Source organism: Myxine glutinosa, chromosome 14, assembly GCF_964187855.1.
Source record: "Myxine glutinosa chromosome 14, kmMyxGlut1.1, whole genome shotgun sequence".
NCBI classification, from domain to species: Eukaryota; Metazoa; Chordata; class Myxini; order Myxiniformes; family Myxinidae; genus Myxine; species Myxine glutinosa.
The window spans coordinates 21,398,471-21,423,695 of NC_136274.1; the positions used below are offsets into that span (position 1 = coordinate 21,398,471).

The 25,225-nt window shown below is 45.9% G+C and overlaps 1 protein-coding gene across 1 annotated transcript in view; it reads right to left on the reverse strand.

Moving 5' to 3' along the window:
- Window positions 1-25,225, reverse strand: part of ATRX (ATRX chromatin remodeler) — a 447,777-nt gene that overhangs the window by 396,500 nt on the left and 26,052 nt on the right. Inside the window, exon 3 of the mRNA XM_078768164.1 lies at window positions 651-919. Within this exon, the coding sequence (XP_078624290.1) occupies window positions 651-919 (269 nt within the window). The remainder of the gene's footprint in view (window positions 1-650; window positions 920-25,225) is intronic.

Here is a 25,225-nt window from a genome sequence, read left to right on the forward strand (position 1 = left end):
GTTAAAAAAAATATAGATTTATCTGGAAAACAAAGCCAGAACTGTTGTACTCTTTCCTTTTTTTTATATTAATTGGGTTCGTTTTCACTGCAAGTGCACGTGCTGACTGCACCATGCTGAGACTCTATAATCAAAAACCAGGAAGGTACTGTTAGTGTTGATAAAACACGCAATGCAGGTCTTGATTGCGGGAGAAAACACTCGACATGCCCAGCCAACCATTTAATTGGAAGTGGTGGTGGTGGAGGTATATATTCTTAACAGAGCGTCGCGTCGGGGTGTTAACAGGTGTTGAGCATCTCCGCGACAAAGAACCAATCTGGGACACAACGGCACCGTGGCGCAGTGTACAGAAATTTCCTCCGAGTAGCCGTGCCAAATAGAACCCACAACAATGAGGGCAGGGCAACAAGGCTTCACCCACTCGACACTCTAATAACAACCTGCTGTCATGGATTGCAAGAGACATTAGGAAAAACACCGAGTTGTGAGAGCAAAAGTGAGTTTGGGGCAGTTAGCTTTGAAAAATCTGCTCCTTCCGTGTTGTTGGATGATCCATTGTTCAACAACGAATACCAAGTACATATGGGAGCTAATTGCAGTTTGTGCATGTGAGATAAGAGAAAAATGAATTTAAATGGGAGCTTTACCTTCAGGCAGATCTTCGATGTTGATCGCATCAGACTTGCCAAGCAAGGATTGGTCAACTGATGTCTGGCCTTCACCAGGTTCAACATTCCCGCTACCCTCTGCATACGGCATCTCCTTCCAGTTTCCGTTCGCTCCGTCCCCAGGACTGTCCTCAATGTTCTCCAGTTCGTTGGTGACAAAATGATCCGAAACGTCATCTTCCTTTCCCTCCACCATGCCCTCGCCATCTTCGTCTGAAGCAACCACCTTGACCACGTGAGCTGGTTTCCTGCAAGTTACACAGTGCACACTCGATGGACGGCCTTGGAATTTGCAAAACATCGAAAGGCGAAATGAAACTGCAGTGTTGTTTTTGGTGACAAGTGCCCGATCGAGGAGAATAATGAGCAAAATCTCACAAGAATAAGGAAGATGGGATCGAAAATCAAGCACGTGCAATAATTCTGCAAACCCGATACTTTAGCAACAGGAAACAAGAACATCTAACAAAATGAAGGATACCCTTCCAACCACTCTCACCCACAAGCAAAAGACTATCACATTGCAAAAAATATGGTGTAAAAAAAAATATATATATATAATAATAAAATCCACCATTGCGCAAAGTTTGAGCACCTGCAAACTGCACTTGTTCAACGTGTTTCTTTGAAAACTTCTACCACCAGAAGCAAAGCATTTCAAAAGGAACACGAGACACTCGAGGCGGAATTGGCTCCGTACGTCCATATGTTTACTCAGAACGGCAGACCTGATCAGACAGACAGCTTGCTGCTGCCCCCCGGGCAGACCCTGCGCACCTTCAGCTCAGGCTGTGCGTCAACAGCCCACGGAAGCCTTTCAAGTTGATGGGACGGTTAAACAAATGTCATCCCCATGCCTCAAAGACAATTAATAAATCCATATTAACAGTTGCTTAATGGCCGCCGAATGTTGTTAAATTCTTGATGGATAGATTTTGGACGTGCCACCAGAAGCTCTCGCAGCACTAATGATGATTAACCGAGGCTGGAGTGTCTGACTAGTTCGGGGAAACGTCTTACACACCAGAGAGTTACCCCGGTCATGTATTTCCCATCACTCTTCAATGCCATTTGAAGCCACCAAGAACTGAACTTTTATCTTTAACTACATTATCAAAATTAATAATTCTTCACATTGTATATTTTAACTATAAACAGGAACCCGACACTTGGTTGATGCAGAGCATGACGACTGCCAAAGCAGGTTTTTTTGGCAAGGGTTACATTAGGTGGTTTGCCATTGCCTCCCCAGCGTTGTCTGTCCATCCTCTCCCCTTTTAAATGCTGAAGGTCAAGCAAGGAAGCAGCACGTACAATTTTTTAATTATTCGGTACGACTCGGCAGGGGTTTGAATCACTGACCTCCCAGACTCAGAGCGGACGCTCTAACCATTGCACCGCCGAGTCTGGTTAACCCAAGAATAGTGCCTCGTAAAAGAAAATGTCAGTGAGCTCACTTCCCGTGATGGTGCGAGGCTTTCTACATAATTATAACTGAAAAAGCAGGAATAGGGATGTAAAAGTGAAAAAAAACCTGCTCCAACTTTCCAGATTCTGAGTTACTTGGTGTTGTATTGTTATTAAAGGAGGTTCTTTAAAGTCATTGTAGACATGCTTCACGATTGAGAACTCTCTGTGAGAGTCTGGTCAAAAGGTGAATGTGCTGTCTATGCTTGGTCATGCCTCACCCGACAACGGTGTGCAAACCCCACCCTCCAAACGTTTAAAAAAATATATATATATATATAACAATACGCTGGTCTGTGTCCATCTGTCTGTCTGTCTGTCTCATCAAATCTCGTGAGATTGTGAATTTAATGTTTCGTTGTTCAATTTGATCATAATTGTAATATCACTTTTTAACTCAACTGGACTACCGTCCAGTTGAGTTCTTCACATACTGAACCCTCCGGCGTCCGTCGTCTGTCGTCGTCGTCTGTTGTCTGTCGTCCGTTAACTTTTCGACGTTAACACTCCAGCGTCCACAAATATCAACCGATTCTGATCAAACGTGACAGGCAGCATCCTTACCCCCAAGGACCAGGTTGGTATTACATTTCAGCCCGATCCGTTGAAAAATGGCGGACTTAGGCGACCATTTTGTTTTTGGTCATGAAAATGACATTAACACTCTAGCGTCCACAAATATTAACAGATTTTGATCAAACTTAGAATATTTAACCCTTACCACACAAGGTAGGTTGCTGTTGCATTCCAACCCGATCCGTCACAAAATGGCCGCCATAGGCCGCCATATTGTTTTCAGCTCGAAAAACGACGTTAAGACCTTAACGTCCACAAATATTTATGGATTTTCATCAAACTTGGTGTGTGAGACAAGGACAAGTATAAGGATACAAGGACCTTAAAATTATTACACAAGGTTGTTGGCTTTTCATTTAAGTCAAATCTAGTACAGACAACTGACCTACTTTAAAGTTGTCAAGTCAGTTCAGTAGAGTTCTGCTTCCCTGGAAGCTCTAGTTTACTAATCTCTTAATATAGTCAATGCCCTCTTGCTTTGAAGAACGTGAAGAGAGGGGAGGGGAGGACAAAGTTGGGGTGGGGCTGGGAAGGGGGGCAGGGGGGGACAGAGGGGACAGAGATAGGAGAACGTGGGGTGGGGAGGGGACTAAAGCCTTGGGGGGTGGAGGGAAATGTGAGAGGTGATCGGTTGAGGACTTGAGATCAAGAGCGGGGAGTTGAAGACTTGGGGTTTGGAGGGGTTGATGAGTTGAGGCAGTGATGGGGGTTCATTACTCTGCGCTCGCAAAGCGAGAAGCGGGGTTAAGCACTCAGTTACGTACGTGTGCCGTGTGCCGTACCTGTCTACATTTTAAAAATTCATTTTCTCGGCAACTATTCGTCCGATTGACATGAAATTTTCACCATAGGAGTGCCTCCTCCTGTAGAACATTTTAATTAGTAGTTTTACGTCATAGGTCACATGGTACAGGTGCCATCTTGGAAAAACTTCACACCTCTATATCTCTGAAAGCAATCCATGGAAAAAATTGAGACCTGGCTCATTGTCAAGTACTCCCCATGGGGAATAAGATGTGTGAATGATGTCATCGGTGCCTTCGTTATGACATCATAATTCGACAAGTACAGCACTTATCCGATCATTATTAATTTTTTCTCAGCAAATGCTGGTCTGATGAGCACTAAATTTTCACCATCGGAGCGCCGCCTCCTGTAGAACATTTTAATGATAATCATGACGCCATAGGTCATGTGGTACAGCCGCCACATTGGAAAAACCGAAAAATGCTGCACCTCCATATCTCCAAAACCGCTGCATGGAAAAAAAATAAACATGGCTCATTGTAAAGAACTCCATATGGGGAATAGGTGGAGTTAACGATGACGTCATTGGTGCCATAATAATGACGTCATAATTCGACAGGGACAACGCTTAGTCTGATCAGTTTGAAAAATATTGAGTGTGATCTATGCAACAATTATATTAGAGAATATAAATTTATGATGTCATCGCTTACATGGTCTGGCAGCCATATTGGATCAAAGAAAAAAAAATGTTCAAAAACAAGAGTTGGCTCGCAACAAGTTGACTGTGAAGGGTAAGTATTCTATGAATACCATCGAGTTTAATCAAGTAACTATCCCTTGCATATTATTGTTCAAGTTAGATTTACATTGCATGGCATTTCAGAGGGTACCTGCTCGTATATTACACCCAAGTGATGTCTGTGTTTGCCCCACACTTTTCATCCCCATGCCTCCACCCATTACACCCTTTCTCCAGTGAATTTAAGTTTATACAGTGCATTCAGAAAGTATTTAGAACCCTTCGCTTTTTTCACATTTTGTTATGTTGCAGCCTTATGCTGAAATCGTTTCAATTCATTTTTCCCCTCATCAATCTGCACTCAATACCCCATAATGACAAAGAGAAAACAGGATTTAAGAAAGTTTTGCAAATTTATTAAAAAGAAAAAACTGAAATATCACATTGACATAAGTATTCATACCCTTTGCTGTCGCACTTGAAATTTAGCTCAGGTGCCTCCCATTTCTCTTGATCATTGAGAAGTTTCTGCACCTTGATTGGTCCAGCTGTGGTAAAGTCAATTGATTGGACATGATTTGGAAAGGCACACACCTGTCTATATAAGGTCTCACACCTGACAAAGCATATCAGAGCAAAATCCAAGCCATGAGGTCGAAGGAACTGCCTGCAGAGCTCAGAGACAGGATTGTGTTGAGGCACAGATCTGGGGAGTCCTACAAAAAAAATTCTGCTGCATTGAAGGTTCCCAAGAGCACTGTGGCCTCCATAATTCTTAAATGGAAGTAGTGTGGAACAACCAGGACTCTTCCTCGAGCTGGCCGCCTGGCCAAACTGAGCAATCGGGGGAGGAGGGCCTTGGTAAGATAGGTGACCAAGAACCCGATGGTCACTCGGGCTGAGCTCCAGAGATCCTGTTTGAAGATGGGAGAAACTTCCAGACGGAAAACCATCACTGCAACACTCCACCGATCTGGAATTTATGGCAGAGTGGCCAGACGGAAGCCTCTCCTCAGTGAAAGACACATGAAATCCCACTTGGGGTTTGCAAAAAAGCACCTAAAGGCCTCTCAGACTGTGAAACAAGAGTCTGTCGGCTTTCATTCTGTGGGCCGATTGCTCAGTTTGGCCGGGCGGCCAGCTCTAGGAAGAGTCCTGGTTGTTCCAAACTTCTTCCATTTAAGAATTATGGAGGCCACTGTACTCTTGGGAACCTTCAATGCAGCAGAATTTTGTAGGCTTCCCCAGATCTGTGCGTCGACACAATCCTGTCTCTGAGCTCTGCAGGCAGTTCCTTCGACCTCATGGCTTGGTTTTTGCTCTGATATGCATCGTCAGCTGTGAGACCTTATATAGACAGGTGTGTGCCTTTCCAAATCATGTCCAATCAATTGAATTTACCACAGGTGGACTCCAATCAAGGTGTAGAAACATCTCAAAGATGATCAAGAGAAATGGGAGGCATCTGAGCTAAATTTCAAGTGTCAGAGCAAAGGGTATGAATACTTATGTCAATGTGATATTTCAGTTTTTTCTTTTTAATAAATTTGCAAAACTTTCTAAAATCCTCTTTTCTCTTTGTCATTATTGGGTATTGGGTGTAGATTGATGAGGGAAAAAGTGAATTTAAACGATTTCAGCATAGGGCTGCAACATAAAATGTGAAAAAAGTGAAGGGGTCTGAATACTTTCTGAATGCACTGTAAACTGAGATCGAATGAATGTAGTGTTGATGTAGCACTGGCTTGATGGGCTAAATGTTCTCCTCGTGTCAAATTTCCTTGTGAAAAGAGGACATGGAATATCCTGAGTTTCACACTTTTTTCTGGAAGATCTCCCTGTTTTCACCCACTCACAGTTGGAGCCCCTCAGCACCCACATCACTTAATAGTGATGTTTTCAGCAGCTTGCTGTTGGCCTCAATGGCGGTTTCCTGACAATAAGTTGGTTGCAACCGATCTGCACTCCATATGCAAATATGCAGATCATATTGTTATGAATTTGGGTATATAGTGATATGCAGAGCAGAATAGAGCAGAATAGAGCTGAATAGGTAACATGCTTCGAGATGTCGCGGTAAGGAACACTACCTGTAATAAGTTCTTCATGTGTAGGCGTTTTGTTCGGGTAAGATGTACAATTGTGAATCTACCAGGAGATTCGTGTGTTAAGTAGTGTAGGGATTAATGAGTAGAGCCCTTGTATGTCTCACCTGGTTGGCCAAACCTTTGTCCCTTTTGGCACTGCAGACCACATAGACACTTAGTTAGGATCCCTTAGTACAACACTAATAACGCCCTACCCCCTGACATGACCTAGGAAGAAATCAGGCCAGGACACCACCGATAATGGCCACCACCATTTACACATCTGAGAGGCCTATCCACCTCGCATAGCACGTGCTATAACACATGGAGTAGGGGACGAGAGTTGGAGTGGCGCAGTGGGCGTGCACAGAGGCGAGTCGGTGGAGGCTCTGATTGGTTGGCAGCGCGCCAAAGCTGACGTCATCGGCCGGAGATATTAACGAGGGCCGAACGGCATTTTGGAGGAGTTCGTTTTGGGCAGCAGAGAGAGAGAGTCGTTCAGTTGGAGTCCCGGTGCGAGTGAGTTGAGACTCGGCGGGTTCAGTTGAGCGCAGAGAGCCCAAACAGAGTTGGCAGTTCGCAGTGCGCAGTTCGCGGGTTGAACCCGAGCAGTTGCCGAACGCCATTGCGCAGTTCAGTAGTTGATCCCAAGCAGTTTAATTCCTGGCAGCGCAGTTCAGAGACCCCGACCCGAGTTGGGCTGAGGTGTAGCCCGAGTGGAGCTCGCTGTCCTGCTGTGGGACCTCGTGGTGCTTTGGAGCTTGGTGCACGGACCTCGTGTGCAGCGGCGAGGGCGTTGGCTCGGGCCTAGCGGGGCGTGTGAGGCGGACGTTGGATTCTTCCAGGCCGGGGAATTGAAGACAAGACAGCTAAGACCAAGCTCCACGTACCCAATTACATAACGGACGTTTTTATTTTCGTATTCATCTCCCTCGTCTCGTGTTTGAAATCTGTTGTGTGTAGGATCCCAATTTAGTTACCTAAGGTTTATAGTCACATTTTCCTGTCCTGCCTTTTTCATTTGAATAAATCTTTGTATTATTTTTATATATACCTGAACGCAGTTTTCCGGGTGGTTGAATTAATAGGTAAGTGCTTTCGCCGCAGCCTCCATTTTCCTTCTTCCTCCCACGCGGCCATAACCGAATCTGTGTTTGGGTAGTTGCCTCCAAATAAGACCGTTTAGGCCATTCGCAACTCTGGGGTTAATCAGTTGCACGACGACATTAAACCATTTAACAAAGTATATTTTTGGGTGTGGGCGGGGGAGATGATGACTTGAAGAAAAGGGGACAAAGTTGAGAAAGGAGGGTTGTGGAATTGTTTTAGCCCCTACCCTCTTTAACCTCCGTCAGCGAACTACGAATGACGACCTCCTTCAAACTCGCCAATGCTGATGACATTGCACTCATAGCACAGGGCCCTGACTTAAAATCTGTCGGGAACCAACTTAACCGAGATCCGGGCATACTGGAAGAGTACTTACATTAATGGAAGCTCCGTCCAAATCCCAACAAAATATCCGTTTGCATGCACCATCTTGATAATTGCACAGCAAATGCAGAGGTAGATGTGACGGTCTGCGGTTATGGCACATTGAAAACAGTGTCTGGAACCCTCAAGTCAACAAAGACTGAGTGGCTTCCTATTCTCTGCAACATTGCTCCGCAAGCCATCTGAACGGATGTACTGCCAACCTGATATTTCAGCCGCATTTTGGCGACCGAAATTCCAGCCCAGCTCCTTCTCGTTGAACATCCGCGCTGTCACCTCAAGTCCCAAAACCCACCCTGGAACCGTGCTAAGCGCCTTACCGGAGCCAATCAAAGCGAAGAAAACTTTTGGAGGGCCATCTGGGAGGATACCACAGCTCCTAATAAACATATTGTACACTGCTCCCACATATGCAATGGACTGGCCTTCAACTTCAACTTCAACTGGACAGGGCCGTTGCGGTAGCATCCTCCATCGATGGAGTATGAGGCCGGATGCACTCTGACTGTGAAGGAGTCCAGATGATCGAGCACATCACGTCACACTGTCCCTTGCACCAGCTATCAAGAGGTGCAAAGGACAACTTTTTGCCCTCCAACAACTCACAATTGAAGCAGCCACATGGGTGCATAACCTTGACATTAAACTTAAACGCACTTCATATTGGCCATACGGAAGAAGAAGAAGAAGAAGAAGAGGAAGAGGAAGAGGAAGAAGAAAAAGAAGAAGCAGAAGAAGACAAAGAAGGTGAAGAAGAAGAAGTAGGAGAAGAAAATGAAGAATAAGAATAAGAAGATGTGGACCTCAAACCTCAAACCTCCCCAGAGGTGAAAGCAGTAATCTATACAAGGACAAACCAATCCTTTATATATAGTTGAAGCAATTGTTCAGAGGAGAATAATCTTTGACATCTGAACAGGCCTCTTAGTTTCTTCCAGGCAGACTTAGCTATTTGTGTAATGTGTGGATTCCATAAGTTTGATGTTTTGATAAATTTTACAGGATTGTATCACATGGTATAATTGTGGAGCTTTCAAAGGTGATTGGAGAGTTAAGAGGGGGTTCAGAGAGAGAGAGATAGATGGGAAGAAATTGAGTTTCAGAAACATTTAACTTAACTTGATTATATTTTGCCCCACTGGGAAATCGTGTCCAAATGCGAATTTAAAGAGGTGGCTGTGATGAAACGAGATAGAGCTCGAGTGAAGGAAGTTGGGCAGATGGGAAAAAATATGGAAGAATGTAATGTCCAGTCATCAGCATATTAGTGCATTTGGTTATTTGTAGAAGAAACAAGGTCATTGATAAAAAGAAGGAAGAGTGTTGGAGACAGGACAGAACCCTGAGGGACAACGCTGTTGATAGGGAAGGAGGGAGATGTTGAACCATCAACAATTACGGAGATGAGCGGTCGAAGAGAAAGCTCGATAGGAGAGAGCAGGGTGAAGAAGGAAAGCCAAAAAAGGGAAGCTTGAATATCAGACCCTGATGCCAAACTCTGTCAAAGGCTTTTGAGATATCCAAGCCTACAACAAAGGCTTCCCCAAAGTCTCTCAAAGAAGAGGCCCAGACATTCGTAATGAAAGAAAGGACATCACTGGTAGATCTTGCCTTGCGAAAGCCATAACGATGGTCAAAGAGAAGATTGTGAGATTCAAGATGCTTGAGGAAATGTGAATTGAGAAGACATTCAAAAACTTTGGAAATAGTAGAAGTCAGAGTAATAGGATGGTAGTTGGAAGGGTTTGAACGATCACCCTTCTTTAAAATAGGCTGCACCAAGGCATGTTTCCAGGAAAGAGGAAAAGTTTGGGTTTTTAAACAAAGCGTTTGAGGCTGTGGTGGGGGAAGGTTGAGGGCTCAGGGCGGGGGAGGTCGCGGACTCGGGGCGGGGGAGAAGGTTGCGGACTCGGGACATGAATGGTTTGGAATTAGGGACCTGACTGGATGGTTAAGTGGTTGAGTGCTCTTATCTGCAGTTCAATACAGACACTGAATTTGAGGTACAAATCCCATCAGTGATACTTTGAAGAGTTTGCAAATTATATAAAACAAGAAGAAAAAAACAAAATGTAATAGCCCCCGTGGTTTTAGCAATTTTATTTTACTGAGTTGAAGGCCGTCAGTCGGCCATCTCTGGCCAGATTGCAAAACAAAAACTTCTGCCTGTGTATACTTACTATCATGTATCTCAACATAATATCGTGTATGTTGAGAAATGGTTGGGAACACGTTTAACAAAATGGCCGCCAGTCGGCCATCTCGGATCTTATCTCGAAAAAAATGACGTGGAAATGCAACCCATTAATCATTCATTATCTGCGTATCAAGTTTGAACAACATCGGTAAATGCATGTCCATGAAATGATTGAGGACGTGTTCAATATTGAGGTTTGTTTTTTTACAACTACAATGGCCGCCAGTCTACCAGTCAGCCATCTTTGTTCAGATCACAAAATAAAGAGAGGTGCATGTGCATGCCATCATTCAGAAATTGGCAAAATCTGCTTGTGCCAGGTTTGAACAAAATGTTCATGAAATGGTTGGGGACACGTTTAACTAACAAAATGGCTGCCAGTTGGCAATCTTGGATATGATCTCGAAAATATATAACGCGCATAGGTCAGTATCACTGCGTGCAACGTTTGGGTTTCGGGTTTTCTTGTTTTGTTTTTTTTACAACGAAAATCGCCGCCAGTCGGCCATCTTTGATCGCATTGTGAAACGAAATGATGTGCATATGGATACCATCATGTATCGTCTTTGTGCCAAGTACAAACAAAATCGGTCCATACATCTCCGAGATATGGTTGCAGATGCACGAACGGACGGACAGACAGGTGGATGAGACCCGATCCTTAAGCCCACGTTTTGGACTAAGTCCAACCGGGGATAACTAGCATGGATCAGCTAACTTATCACCACACGTCGGTTCGGAAGCATGGGCTTGTTTTAACTGAGGATAATGACCTGACTGAACTTGAGTTTCTGTGTTGTCATGATTTACAACAATCGTAATACAAACTTTTTTGTCCAAATGTATTTGTAATATTGGTGATATTATTTATTTGTAATTTATTTGTTATCTAAAAAGGTTCAATTGGTCTTAAGCTCGAAATGGTCAAAGGTTCAAGCTGGTCTAATGTGTCAAAAGCGTCTTACAGGTCTTTGGGGTCTTTTGTGTCCGCTGGATCTATTGGGTCCTCGAGGTCTTTAGGGGTCTTTGGCGTCTTTTGGGTATTAGGGTTCTCAAAGCGCCGAAGGTCGAGGGGGTCTCACAGGCTAAATAGTCAAAAGGTATATTCCAACAGTACATAAATAGACATACACAATTAATAGCTCTTTCACGAGCCTTGATTCTGTATACAAAAAAAAAAAAAAAAAAAAAAAAAAAAACAAGCCAGGATGCAACAGACGTTCAAACAGTACATAATTAATATACTTCCGTCATACCACTTCAATGCCTCACGGCTTCACGGACCATGTTTTTCGGTTTTGTATGTATTTGAAGAAGAAGGCGACGTTTGGGTCACAATTATACATGCACACATAAACATGTGTGTTTGCTCCATTATTATAAGACTAGCCGAAACCCGTGGAACATCCACGGAAGTGACAGAAGGGAGGATGTGGTGTATGGATAGAGTGTACCATTATGGATGGCATTGGGGAGCGCTCATGGGATCTTCTTCTTCCGTTAAGCTCCAATTTTTTCTCTTTAAGTTAAGTCCAATCAGTCCTCTCTGCTCGAAGTGCTCAGGCCATGCCTTCCTGCTCTCATACTTTTATTTCCGTTCGGTGTAGAAACAGATTGACATATCGTTCGTCTGTTTTCAGCTCGTTATCTTTAAGCTTCCTTACGTCTCGCCACCTGCTACACCTCTCTGAGTTACGAGGATTTATGCAACGCACCCCGAGTATCGCAACGTCACTCCATTTAACTTTATTAAAATGATGATAAAGACGTTTCCTTATATATCCTAATTTAAAATGTTCAAGGGAATAAAACGACCATTTGGTTCACACCACCCATGTTCACAACACTCGACTATCCAATCAGCCGACGGCTCGCTTCGCCTTCGCCCAGCAGACGCCAATACGATGGCGTCGTAAGATGGAGTCGTATCGGCAGTTAATCGGATGCTTTCTGGCCCCAACGTCGGCTAATTCAGATTTTTCGAGTATGTCTGTACGTGATAAACAAAGAGCGCGGTTCGTAGATCGTAAATCCATTAGTGCCGTGGGCATCGGGTCACTGGGTGCGGCGTAAAAGGGATAACAAAGTCGACTCCTTACGCTATTATTATATAGATTGTTATAGTAAGTTATGAGCTCATAATGAGTCGGTCTCATAAAAGTTTGGCGTGACCCGTTTGTATTCCCACCTTAACCCCTGGCTTGTGATGCAGGGAATCCACGTTGAAATCCCATATAGCATGTATGACATGTGTTTGTAAATTGTTGACCAATGTCCTTGCAACTGATGTAAAAGTACAGTGACATCTACCCATGTCTTCGTCCTGTGTATATGTACAAGCGACACATGAAGCTCCTCCATGAGCCTTAGATCACAGTGAACGATTGAACATGGCAAAATGGTGACTCCTGTTGCCTTAAAACATTTGCAGCGCAAACAACTCATGCTTGTTCAAACAGCACGCCACAGCTTGGGCAAATTGAGGACGTAAACCTACTGTTGCAATTAATCAAGAGCTATAAGTCCTCATTAAGAGCCCAAACAGGGAACTGTCACACAAACTGTAATGATCTGGAGAAGCTGAGAGAAAATGGCACGGAAAGAGAGATTGGAATGGGAGGAAAGGAGGTTCCGGGTGGGGATTCAACTCCGTTGCCCTACAGACGGGGAAAGAAAAATAGTTCAAGTATGTTGTACAAATACATGAATAAATAAAAACAAATGAGCTGAAGTTGAACGGCAGATGATGCAGGTTGCGAAAGCAAAATACAGTAAAGGCCATTTGAATATCTCACTTGACTAGCCACCAAAAGCAACAGCAAGTCAGCGGGCACAAGGATTTTGACATTGCGAGCCGGAAGCCGGAGTTACACGGTGGTTCCGAACATCTCCAAAAAGGTATATGTAAAACAGCAGGGGATGTACACATCCCACCAGTGCCAAATGAGTCTTGGCCGTGGCTGCTCGGACAGGATGCATCCTGTGAAACGGTACAAGATGAGCAAGGGAAGAAATGAAGAAGGTTGACAGTGGAAACCAGGAGCTGTCCAAATTGCCTTGGGCAAGCTCGACTCACTCAAACGACTCGAGCTTTACAACGGAAGTAACGACAGAAGATGCACTTGGACGGGCCGGCACTCTCAGCAAAGCTCGTGTGCATTATTTAAAATGTGAGAAGCATCCATTTCACGTGCCAAAGGTGTACCCTTAATCTTATCCAAGTTGGCATTCCTATCCCACTGTGTCTTGGTGCTGTGGCCAAGTAGAACACATGATGGGCCGAGTTTAACGTTCATAAATAAAGATGCCAAGCTTGACGAGATCGAGGAGAAGCAAAGCAAACCCCTTGGTAGAACTAAATCAATCAACCTCCAGTTTCTTCCCACTGCACAAAGTTTTTGGCACAAAGTGTGAAGACAGAGTTACGAGTCGAGAGCTCGCCAGACAAGTTCTTCCAACTTTGTTGCAAAACAATTGAAGTAAAATGTCTCATTTACAGTGCATTCAGAACGTATTCAGACCCCTTCACTTTTTTCACATTTTTTTTAATGTTGCAGCCTTTTGCTGAAATCGTGTAAATTCATTTTTTCCCTCATCAATCTACACTCAATACCCCATAATGACAAAGAGAAAACAGGATTTTAGAAAGTTTTGCAAATTTATTAAAAAGTAAAAACTGAAATATCACATTGACATAAGTATTCAGACCCTTAACTCGGTACTTAGTTGAAGCACCTTTGGCAGCGATTACAGCCTCGAGTCTTCTTGGGTATGATGCCACAAGCTTTGCACACCTGGATTTGGAGATTTTCTGCCATTCTTCTCTGCAGATCCTCTCAAGCTCTGTCAGGTTGGATGGGGACCGTCGGTGGACAGCCATTTTCAGGTCTCTCCAGAGATGTTCGATTGGGTTCAAGTCAGGGCTCTGGCTGGGCCACTCAAGGACCTTCACAGAGTTGTCCCTAAACCACTCCTGCATTGTCTTGGCTGTGCGCTTCGGGTCATTGTCCTGTTGGAAGGTGAACCTTCGGTCCAGTCTGAGGTCCTGAGTGCTCTGTTTCAGGTTTTCATAAAGGATATAGTAGATACAGATATAGCCTGGTGTTGGCTTAGCGGTTAGGGTGCCGGCTTGGGATACTAGGCTCCTGGGTTCGAATCCCGGTCGATCGCTGAATTAACGCCAGGGGGGTTGACTTAGCCTGTCATCCTTCTGAGGTCGGCAAATTGAGTACCAGCTTGCTGGGATGAATGATCACGGTGTGTACCCCGATTTAGAATAGGTACACCGTATCCCTGCGCATCGTAAGAGCGTGACCAAGGGTTGGCGTCAGAAAGGGCATCCGGCCATAAAAACTGCCTCAAACAGGGAACCATGTTTGTCATGGGGCCCGCAAGGCTAACCCCCGCTCTAGCGGGGAAAATGGCCTTAAAACGATCATTCATTCATTCATTAAGGATATCTCTGTGCTTTGCTCTGTTCATAGTTCCCTCAACCCTGACCAGTCCCCCAGTCCCTGCTGCTGAGAAACACCCCCACAGCATGATGCTGCCACCACCATGCTTCACCATTGGGATGGTATTGGGCAGGTGATGAGCGGTGCCTGGTTTCCTCCAGACATGACGCTTAGAATTGAGGCCAAACAGTTCAATCTTGGTTTAATCAGACCACAGAATCTTGTTTCTCACAGTCTGAGAGTCCTTTAGGTGCTTTTTTTGCAAACTCCAAGCAGGCTTTCATGTGTCTTTCACTGAGGAGAGGTTTCCGTCTGGCCACTCTGCCATAAAGCCCAGATCGGTGGTGTGTTGCAGTGATGGTTGTCCTTCTGGAAGTTTCTCCCATCTCCACACAATCTCTGGAGCTCCATCGGGTTCTTGGTCACCTGTCCCGATGGGAGGGTTCTTGGTCACCTCCCTTACCAAGGCCCTTCTCCCCCGACTGCTCAGTTTGGCCGGGCGGCCAGCTCGAGGAAGAGTCCTGGTTGTTCCAAACTTCTTCCATTTAAGAATTATGGAGGCCACTGTGCTCTTGGGAACCTTCAATGCAGCAGAATTGTTTTTGTCGGCTTCCCCAAATCTGTGCTTCGACACTATCCTGTTACGGATTAGTCACCTCCGTTGTTGTGGTTTTCATCCACTGTAAACATTTTGGATTCCATGTATTATTATTCTTGTTGTCGTTTGAGAGAAATAGAAATTAATTATTTTCAAAAGGTAAAAAAGTTAATGTTTTAAATGAAGTCAGAACCGGACGACGACGAAGAGGAAGAGGAGAAAAAGAAGGCGGAGCGAGTGAGTCGGAGAAGAAGCATAGTTGCTTTGCGGTCTCGAGCGAACGTTGGCGAGCAAGAGTCACGAGTGAACTTTGGGTTTCCCAGGAAAGGGATTCCTGCGACACAGTTGTTATCGCTGTGACAGATCAACCTGTGTGTCAGGTTTGGCGGTGGATTCCAAGGGGAATCATCGTCGTGCCGTTACGCCTCGAGAACGGGCCGTCGGCCATTTAGACTCGCAAGCTTTGCGCATCGCGCAAGGTCTTTGCTTCGCTTCAACCGTTTTCACCGCATTCAGCCGTTTATCTGGTGTGGGTGTGTAACGTGGATTTTGAAGGTAAATCGGCGGTTCACCGAATTGGAGCCGTGAAACCTCCATACCCGAGGGTGTGATTTCCCAGTCGCCTGGAGGGTGCCTTTGGATTTCCGTCGCCTTGAGGGCGCCTTTGCGCAGCTTTGGCCGCGTGACTGTAACGGTCAGGTCAACTTAACGGGATTCTGGTCTCGATTGGACATCGTTCTGACGATCGCTGGAGCGGATCGACTTTGGCTTGAAGCCAGGATCGACTTTGGCTTGAAGCCAGGATCGACTTTGGCTTGAAGCCAGGATCAACTTTGGCTTGAAGCCGGGAATAGAGACATTGGGGAATCTTCTTCTTTTCACTCACTTGGAGCACAGTGAGTTATATTGTACGAACCTGATGGTACCACCATAGGATATACAGACTTGTCATTTAATATGGAATATTTTTTTTCTGGGGGTGAACTTACTTTTCAAGCTGTCTTAGAACCAAAAGTTCATTGGAATTATGTTGAAATTATTCTAGATTTTGTTAATGTGACCTTTAAAAGAAACAAAAACCACATTTGACATTTCGAAGCAAATAAATTGATCCTTGAAAGTGATGTAAACTGATATCGAACTCAATTCATGGACAGGACTGTGTTAAACTTCTGTACGTTTTCCAGAAGTATCTCTTTATTTTGCACATTAGCCAATTTTTTTTTTAACAAAAACAAAAGCTAAATTACGACTGGGATTACAGACAGTAAAATTACAGTTCAGTACTTCGTGTAACCCCCACGAGCATTCAGGAGAGCACATACACGTTGAGGTATGCTGTTCACGAGATTTGCCAAGGTTTGGACAGGAATCTCTTGCCATGCAGTGACAATAGCCTGCTGCAATTCACGCACAGAGGTCGGCTACTGGTCCAAGTGGTCGATTTGACGTGTTAATTCTGCCCACAAGTTCTCTATCGGATTCATATCCAGGGACATGGCAGGCCACTTCATATGCTCTACACCACGGTCAGCAAGAAAGTGTTGGATCATGCGAGCATGATGAGGCCATGCATTGTCATCTTGGAAGACAAAGTTTCCTCGAAAGGCTGCACGAGCAAATGGAAGCAATGTTTCTTCCAGAATGGCCCTGTACTTGAACTGGTTCAGGTTTCCATTCAGAACAACCAGGTCAGTTTTGCCCCTTGCATGAAAAACAGCCCAAACGGTCACCCCACCACCTCCAGCTTGGACTCTTGGCACTATACAATCTTTGTTGTCGGCTTCCTGCACTTGTCTGCGCACTCGGACGCGGCCATCTTGACGATAGACCAGAAATCTAGACTCGTCAGGGAAGATCACGTGATTCCAGTGTCCTGGCTGCCATTGACGGTGCTCTCTGGCCCACTGCAATCGGCGCTGGTGGTGTTGTCTGGTCAGGCGTGGCTTTCTCAAGGGACGCCTGGCACGATAGCCTGCTTGAACCAGTCATTGGTTGAATAGCCTTCTGGATACAGGCATATTTGCCAGTTGCTGCCCCTCAGCCCCAAGCCGATTATCTGACTTGGTACGGCCATTGCGGACTAACCGGTGCAGCTGGCGATCATCCCTCCTTGTGGTTCTGCGGGGACGTCCTGGCCTCGATATTGGAGTAGGGACACCCCTCTGAGCATTTCGTTTCAGGATCTTTGACACCTGACCTTGAGTGATGCCATACTGCCGAGCAATAGCATGCTGTTTCATGCCATAATTTCGTAAAGCCACCACTCCATGACAAACAGCATTGTCGAGTTGACGGAGCATCTCCAGAGGAAGCGGCAATAACCTTTGGAGACGTGCAGCAGTTGTTTTCCACTAATACAGAACGCAACAACCCTTGTATACCCGACAGTGAAGCCAATCATCAAATGCACCTGTCCGTACATTTTGCCACGCCACCTGTGATATAATCCTGTTGTTGACTTCTTGCTGCGACAGACAATCAGTGACATGGTTCTTTTAACAAATAAATCACCAAAGTGTAAAAGAAACTCACCAGATTGATATACTGAGTTAAGAAAGTAAACCCAAGTCAAGGAAAAAAAAATATTCCATATTAAATGCCAAGTCTGTATATTGATTGTACTTTTGATTAATATTATTGTTGTACTGTTATTCTTGTGTGATCTTAATACAATATTTGTTCGTTGGTAACAATTGGTGTGGCTTCACCATTGATATTTGACATACAGAATAACACAACTTTCTGCCGTGACTCCTCTCGGGGCTCGGAGGTACACCGTGACCAGGGGGTTTGGGGAGAAGCACGTAACACCTGTCTCTGAGCTCTGCAGGCAGTTCCTTCGACCTCATGGCTTGGTTTTTGATCTGATATGCATTGTCAGCTGTGAGACCTTATATAGACAGGTGTGTGCCTTTCCAAATCATGTCCAATCGATTGAATTTACCACAGGTGGACTCCAATCAAGGTGTAGAAACATCTCAAAGATGATCAAGAGAAATGGGAGGCACTTGAGCTAAATTTCAAGTGCCATAGCAAAGGGTCTGAATACTTATGTCAATGTGATATTTCAGTGTTTTCTTTTTAATAAATTTGCAAAACTTTCTAAAATCCTGTTTTCTCTTTGTCATTATGGGGTATTGAGTGTAGATTGATGAGGGAAAAAATGAATATAAACGATTTCAGCATAAGGCTGCAACATAACAAAATGTGAATAAAGTGAAGGGGTCTGAATACTTTCTGAATGCACCGAACAACACGAGACTTATTTGTCTCTGTTATGGTCACTTTACAAGAGACACGATCAGCTTCATTATTTAAAATGGTTGAATCTAACAGACGATGCTCGTTAACATTAACGGATCCGTTTCGTTTTCCATTGTGGATTTGTCTTAAATGGCAATGCACAATACAAATGATAATTCCTTCTTTGTTAACTTGATCATCATCCTTCAGATAGGCAGACAGCTACATTCTTCCTGTGTGTCTCTCTGCGTGTTTGTCTCTTTCTCTTTCTCTCTCTTTCTCTTTCTCTCTTTCTCTTTCTCTCTCTTTCCCTCTCTCTTTCTCTCTCTCTTTCTCTCTCTCTTTCTCTCTCTCTTTCTCTCTCTCTTTCTCTCTCTCTTTCTCTCTCTCTTTCTCTCTCTCTTTCTCTCTCTTTCTCTCTCTCTTTCTCTCTCTCTCTCTCTTTCTCTCTCTTCCAGTCACTCAAACTTTTGAGTCTCACTCATCCATGCTCTCTTGGGCAACACACATTTCAAAGTTGGCCGACAAAGCCAGATGCCGACTGGGCATCCTCCGTCGTGTGAACTCCTTCCTTGGCATATCTAAACTCGGATCCACATGCAAGGCTTTCAGCCGCAGCTTGAGAGTAGTGCTGTCCCATCTGGGCTGGCTCACTTGCCTCACACCTTGACAGGCTTGATGCCGTGGTAACCAAGACCTTCAAGATCACTGAAATCTACCGTGCCGAGTTTAGGGGTTTATCACATAGCCATTGCAGACAGGTCGGTGGTCTCTCTGTCTTCCACCTCAATCTTTCTGGTCTTGCACCCCTCTGCCTTCTTTGTGTTATGTCGTCCGTCCCCCCCCCATCCCCCCCAGGTTTCTACAGGACGCACACAGTCCACCAGCAACCCCCTTCTCGTGAAACTGCCTCAATCCACAATCACTGCTCACCTCAACTCATTGTTCCTCTTTTCTCTCACCTGTGGAACCAACTTACTCAGTCTCTTCAATTGAATTCTTCCAAGAGTCATTCAAGACACCTGTTCACCAACATCTCAGGGTCGTCTCCCATTCATACCCATGATCTTTCACCAGAAGGGGGTTGCTGGAAGAGCACATGTAACCCAAAGCATGGAGGGGTTGCAGGTAGAAAGTGGGTTTACAGAGGGTGCAAGATCCCCAGAGACTCAGCTTACCCACAGGAAATTCCAAGATATTGAAGGCCTCAGTTTCCATGACATCAAGCTGGCTGGGTAAGGTGTGAGGGCAGGAGGAGGCTGACACCCACGAGGAGGAGGCTGCCAGCCTGGAGGAGGATGACACCCATGTTTTTTGTCTTCATATTGTAGGAGTTGCGGATGACGAGAGGACGAGACACATTTCAGCTGTTCAAAGCTCCTTTATTCCAACAGCACTGAAATCACGACCGGAACTCGTACAGCTTTTATATAACGCCAAAACCCTCTTCGGAGGGCGTGGCTCCAACAACCACGCGCACGCCACGCCCACACCATCAAAAGCCCCACTGGCCCATGCCCGTGGATTATGTCCCAATAACGTAACAGCTGCATGCCTCCCCCCCCCCGTGGTGGTTGAGCCAAACGAGATGGCTGGTCAAGGCCTCGGGGGAGGATGCTGAGGTTCCTCACGGACCTCCCGAGGCTGCTGAGGTTCCTCACGGACCTGCCGAGGCTGCTGAGGTTCCTCACGGACCTGCCGAGGCCGCTGAGGTTCCTCACGGACCTGCCGAGGCCGCTGAGGTTCCTCACGGACCTCCCAAGACCGCTGAGGTTCCTCACGGAACACCCGAGGCCGCTGAGGTTCCTCACGGACCTCCCGAGGCCGCTGAGGTTCCTCACGGAACACCCGAGGCTGCTGAGGTTCCTCACGGACCTCCCGGGTCTGCTGAGGTTCCTCACGGGCCTCCCGAGGCTGCTGAGGTTCCTCACGGGCCTCCCGAGGCTGCTGAGGTTCCTCACTGGCCTCCCGAGGCTGCTGAGGTTCATCACGGCCCTCTTCAGTAAAGCGCGACGGTGTCCGCCAGCGGCGGAGGCTCGACGGGGCCGGTGTCCCATGCGGCCGCACCACATTGCTGTCTGGCGGAGAAATACTTGTCTGCTTCCCTGGCCAGGGCGCGGATATCCTCAACAGCCGAGCCGGCTAGGGCTGACCGCGCCAGTCCTGGCAGCTGTTGCAGGAACAGCTCCTTGAAGACGAAACATGGTCGGTGGCTGCCCAGAAGAGACAACATATCGTCCATCGGCTCCGACGGCTTGGAATCGCCCAGCCCAGGTAGAGGAAGTAGTTCGCGGGCGCACTCAGCCTCAGTGCGCTCGACGGTTATGAGCAGCAGTGCTTTTAGCGTCTCGGACTTGCGGTCCTTGTCGTTCCCAAAACTCCGGCAGTTTAATCGAAACTGCGCTTTTCGCCATGTTCGTTTGAAGCTCCGAAACCTCGAGCAAGACGGGGTCACCAATGTAAGAGTTGCGGATGAGAGGACGAGACACATTTCAGCTGTTCAAAGCTCCTTTATTCCAACAGCACTGAAATCGCGACCGGAACTCATATAGCTTTTATAACGCCAAAACCCTCTTCGGAGGGCGTGGCTCCAACAACTGCGTGCACGCCACACCCACACCATCAAAAGACCCACTGGCCCGTGCCCGTGGATTATGTCCCAATAAGGTAACCGCTACAATATCATTATTTTTAAGTCTGATCTTCTGAATATCCTAATTTATCTCTTTCAGCATAGCTTTCCAATCTTCAGCAACGTGCATAAACAATGTCATCTGCAAATCGAAGTCGACTATAAATAACGAGCAGAAGTACCCGGCGTTGCCGGGCGGGGGAGGGGAGGGGAACGGGAAGGGGCAGGGGGTGGGGAGGGAAGGGGAACGGAGGGTAGGGGAGGAGAGGGGGAGGGGCAGGGGAGAGGAGGGGAGGGAAGGGGAGAGGAGGGGAGGGGGGGAAGGGGAGAGGAGGGGAGGGGGGGAAGGGGAGGGGGAGGGGGAAGGTGAGGGGAAGGGGGAAGGGGAGGGGGAGGGGAAGGTGAGGGGGAGGGGGAAGGAGGGGGGGAACGGTGGGGAGCGGGGGGGGGGAATGGGGGGAAGGGGAGTGGAGGGGGGGAGGCAGGAGAGGAAGGGGAGTGGCTCACATTTGAGTGAATGTGGCTCACGTTTCTGAGAAGTGTGATGCCGATCAGGAAGAAGAAGAAGCCATACTACCAAATTCGTACACTTGCGGAATTGTTTGATTTATCTGTATTCAAATGTCTGGTAATTGTTTTGTATTTATTTATGCGAATGTGTACTTGTATATAACTGTCATTCATTTAAAAAGGCTTCGGCACTATCAAGCGATTCTTTTTTTTTTTTGTTAACTCCAAAAAACACATTTTTTTTTTTCAATTTTTTTTTTGGGGTTTTTTCCCCACACAAAAACACTCCCAGGCACTCACTGATGAACCTCTGAAAGTTTGATGAAGATCCGTTCAGCCATCTCGGACTAAATTGCAGACACACAGACAACTCTCGTTTATATATATTGTTGCGGTTTTAGAACCCCTCACTTGTAAATACTTGTAAATACTTGTAAATAATTCTTGTAAATAATTCTCTTCATTTAATAAGGTCGCACCCCTAGTTAGTCCACAAGCAACACGTAGGACACCACAGGAACCTTTCAGTTATTTCCCTAGTCTGTGTTTAGTTAAGGCTCTGTTCCCAATAGTTGAATCTGCGTTGCATTAATTAAATAAGATAGGCCACATTCGCCTCTTTGCCAGCAGCTCTCTCTCCAAGCTACGCCAGTACGCGCCCCTACAGTCGGGGCTTGTCGCTCCCAATTCTATTACGCGCCGTCGCTTGCCAGCAGCGTTCGCTGCCTCGCTCCAAACGCCATTGAACACATGGTCGGCTCGAGGAAAGATGGGGCAGAGCCATGAGAAGAGGTGTGGCCTCGTCCACGAGCCATCGAGGGTGGGGCCGGTGAGCCCTCACGAACCTATCAGGGCTGAGGTGGGATGGCCTGGTAAGGGCGTGGCTGAAGCTTCCAGAGGGTTCGCTGGGCTTGCCCATATAAGCACGCACGAAAAGCCCTCCGAAGGACTGCGCAAGGGAGCTCCATTGTTAGAGGACTGCGCGAGGGGGGGGGGGGGGCATTGTGAAAAGACTGCCGAGAGGACTGCGTGGGGAGAGCTCGACTGGTACGGAATGCGCGGAGCGCACCTGGTGATTAATGATCTCGTTTGAAAGGCACGTATGAACATTGAGAGAGAGAGAGAGGCAGCATCCCAGTCCCCCGCTATATCTAAAAGGTCCGGTCGTGCGCCAACGCCACACTAAGCTGCTGGCCGTTCTTTGCCGCGGTACAAGCCAACACCCAGAGCCGGACTCGAGTGAACCTGGAGCCGGACCTCGACGCCTACCATCTGCCTGGACCCTTCTCCTCCTACCACTACCCTCCCGTGTAAGTCTGTCTGTTTTGTCCTGGGGTTAAGTAAGACTGTATAGTTAAGATTGCCCTGTGTCTGCTTCTTCCTCTTCTTGTACATTCTTCCCCTTTCGTTTCCTCTTTCTTGGGTTATTGTACATAATTAATAAATCTTATTTGTTCTTCCCTTTACCTTTTGGTTTCCTCTATTCCGATCGTCTTTGTCTTTTCTCCATCGAGTACCTGTGGCACAATAGGAAACACTTTGATCGGGTTTAGTCTTCTTGGTTAATGGTTCGGGCTTCGGATTGCTAAACCGCTCAGCAATTTCCATCTTGTCCGCGGTCCGAGCGGGAGTTATCTCCCTGCTTTGCGGTCGGATTGGCACTCAGGTATTTGGGACTCCATTGACCAATCACCCTGGCCAATCTCCACCGCGGAGGAGCGTTATAATTTCCAGGATCGGGGGGGGGGGGCAGCTTAAAAGACAAGGGGATTAACCCCCCCCCCCTTGATAAGGGGAGCGCCGACCCCCGAATCCGCAACAATATATATATAAATCGGGATTTAAATTTAATTCAAAAATTGATCCAGACGTCTATTCTCTTTCAAACATTCAAACCGACAGAGGTAGTTATTTATCACAGCATCTGTCGAATTTTCACCCTTTTACTCAACTCTGTTTCGCTGTTATTTGGTGGAGCGAAAAGTCAACAGCTTTATAGATATTTAGATGTACTTCCCAGTTGACATGTTTTTGTTTTGTTCTTTCCCAATTTAAACTGTTGGAACTAATCATTCCAATGAAGCAGTGAACAATTTCAGTGAGATATTGTTGTCTTGTCCAACACCTTTTTCAATCATGATCTTACCGTAATTTTGATGCAGTTCCGAGTTTGCTGCCACCCATATGTATGTAGCCTGGTGTTGGCTTAGCAGTTAGGGTGCGGCTTGGGATCCTAGGATCCTGAGTTCAAATCCTGGTCGTCACTGAATTAACGCCAGGTGGGTTGACTCAGCCTGTCATCCTTCCGAGGTCGTCAAATTGAGTACCAGTTCACTGGTAATTCCCTGTGTGTCGCAAGAGGCGACCAACAGGGTTGGTGGCAGGAAGGGCATCCGGCCATAAAACATTGCTTCAAAAAAGGGGACCAAGGTGCCCAAAAAAGGCCAACCCCGGCTATGCGGGGAAAAATGGCCTCGAAAGGCGGCGGCGGTTCATATTGATGTATGTGAAGGTGACATTTAGGGGTTTGCAGAAATTTTTGATGGCGTTTGTTTCCACATTGTCAAAATATTTTTCATAATCAAGAAATGTTAAGCTCAAGCACGTGAACTATTGATAGCACCCCAAACACATTCCAAATTCCTACCCTAACCACAGAGGGAATTGTGTCAGTGGCACACCAGTCACGCTCTCACCAGCCTTGTTTTGAAAATGGTCACGAAAGATGACCCCTTCTTGTTTAGTTTTTTTACCTGTTCGGCAATATATCGATATACCGGTTTCACACATGCATTGAACGCAATGGAGATTATGTTGAAAAATAACAGTTGTTACACACGTACTCGTGGCACAAATGGTAGCACGCAGATGCCCTAAGGTGGTTCACTCTCAAAGATCCTGTGCCAAGGATCATGGTCTGATTCCATGAGAATGTGTGTTGGTGTGTGTATGTGTATATGCATATGCATACACACACATATACATGACATGTATGTGTATATACATATACATGCCATGGGCCTATATCCACACTCTAGCAGGAGGTGTATGTATTGCATTTGGATCCGTTCGTTTGTCCGCATAGAATAAATATGATTTTCTCGGCAATCGTTGGTCCGATTGACAGGAAATTTCCACCATAGGTGCTACTCCACCTGTATAATTTTATAATAATTATTATGACGTCATAGGTCACGTGGTATGGGCGCCATCTTTGGAAACCGGAAAAACGTTGCACCTCTATATCTCCAAAAGCGCTGCATATAAAAAATTGACATGGCTCATTGTAAAGAGCCCTCCATGTGGAATAAAATATGTTAATGATGATGTCATAGGTGCCTCCATTATGACATCATAATTTGACAAGTATAAAAGGTCATCCGATCAAGATGAAATTTCTTGAGCATCATCTAGGGATAAATTGGTGGAGAAAAAAAAATAACGATGACGTCATTGGTCACGTGGTCCGGCAGCCATATTTGTTTCAACACAGAAGCCTTCAAAACCACTGAATATATGCCCTGGAGAGGGTCTGCAATCTCTGATTAATGATGTCATAGGTCACGTGTTCGGCCGCCATCTTGGAAAAACCGAAAAACTTTGCACCTCTGTCGCTCTGAAAGTGCTGCATAGAAAAAATTGAGACATGGCTCATTGCAAAGACCTCTCCATGTGGAATCAGATATGTTCATGATGATGTCATAGGTGCATCCATTATGACGTCATAATTCGACAAGTACAAAACGTCATCCGATAAAGATGAAATTTCTTGAGCATCATCTCGGGATAAATTGGTGGAAAAAA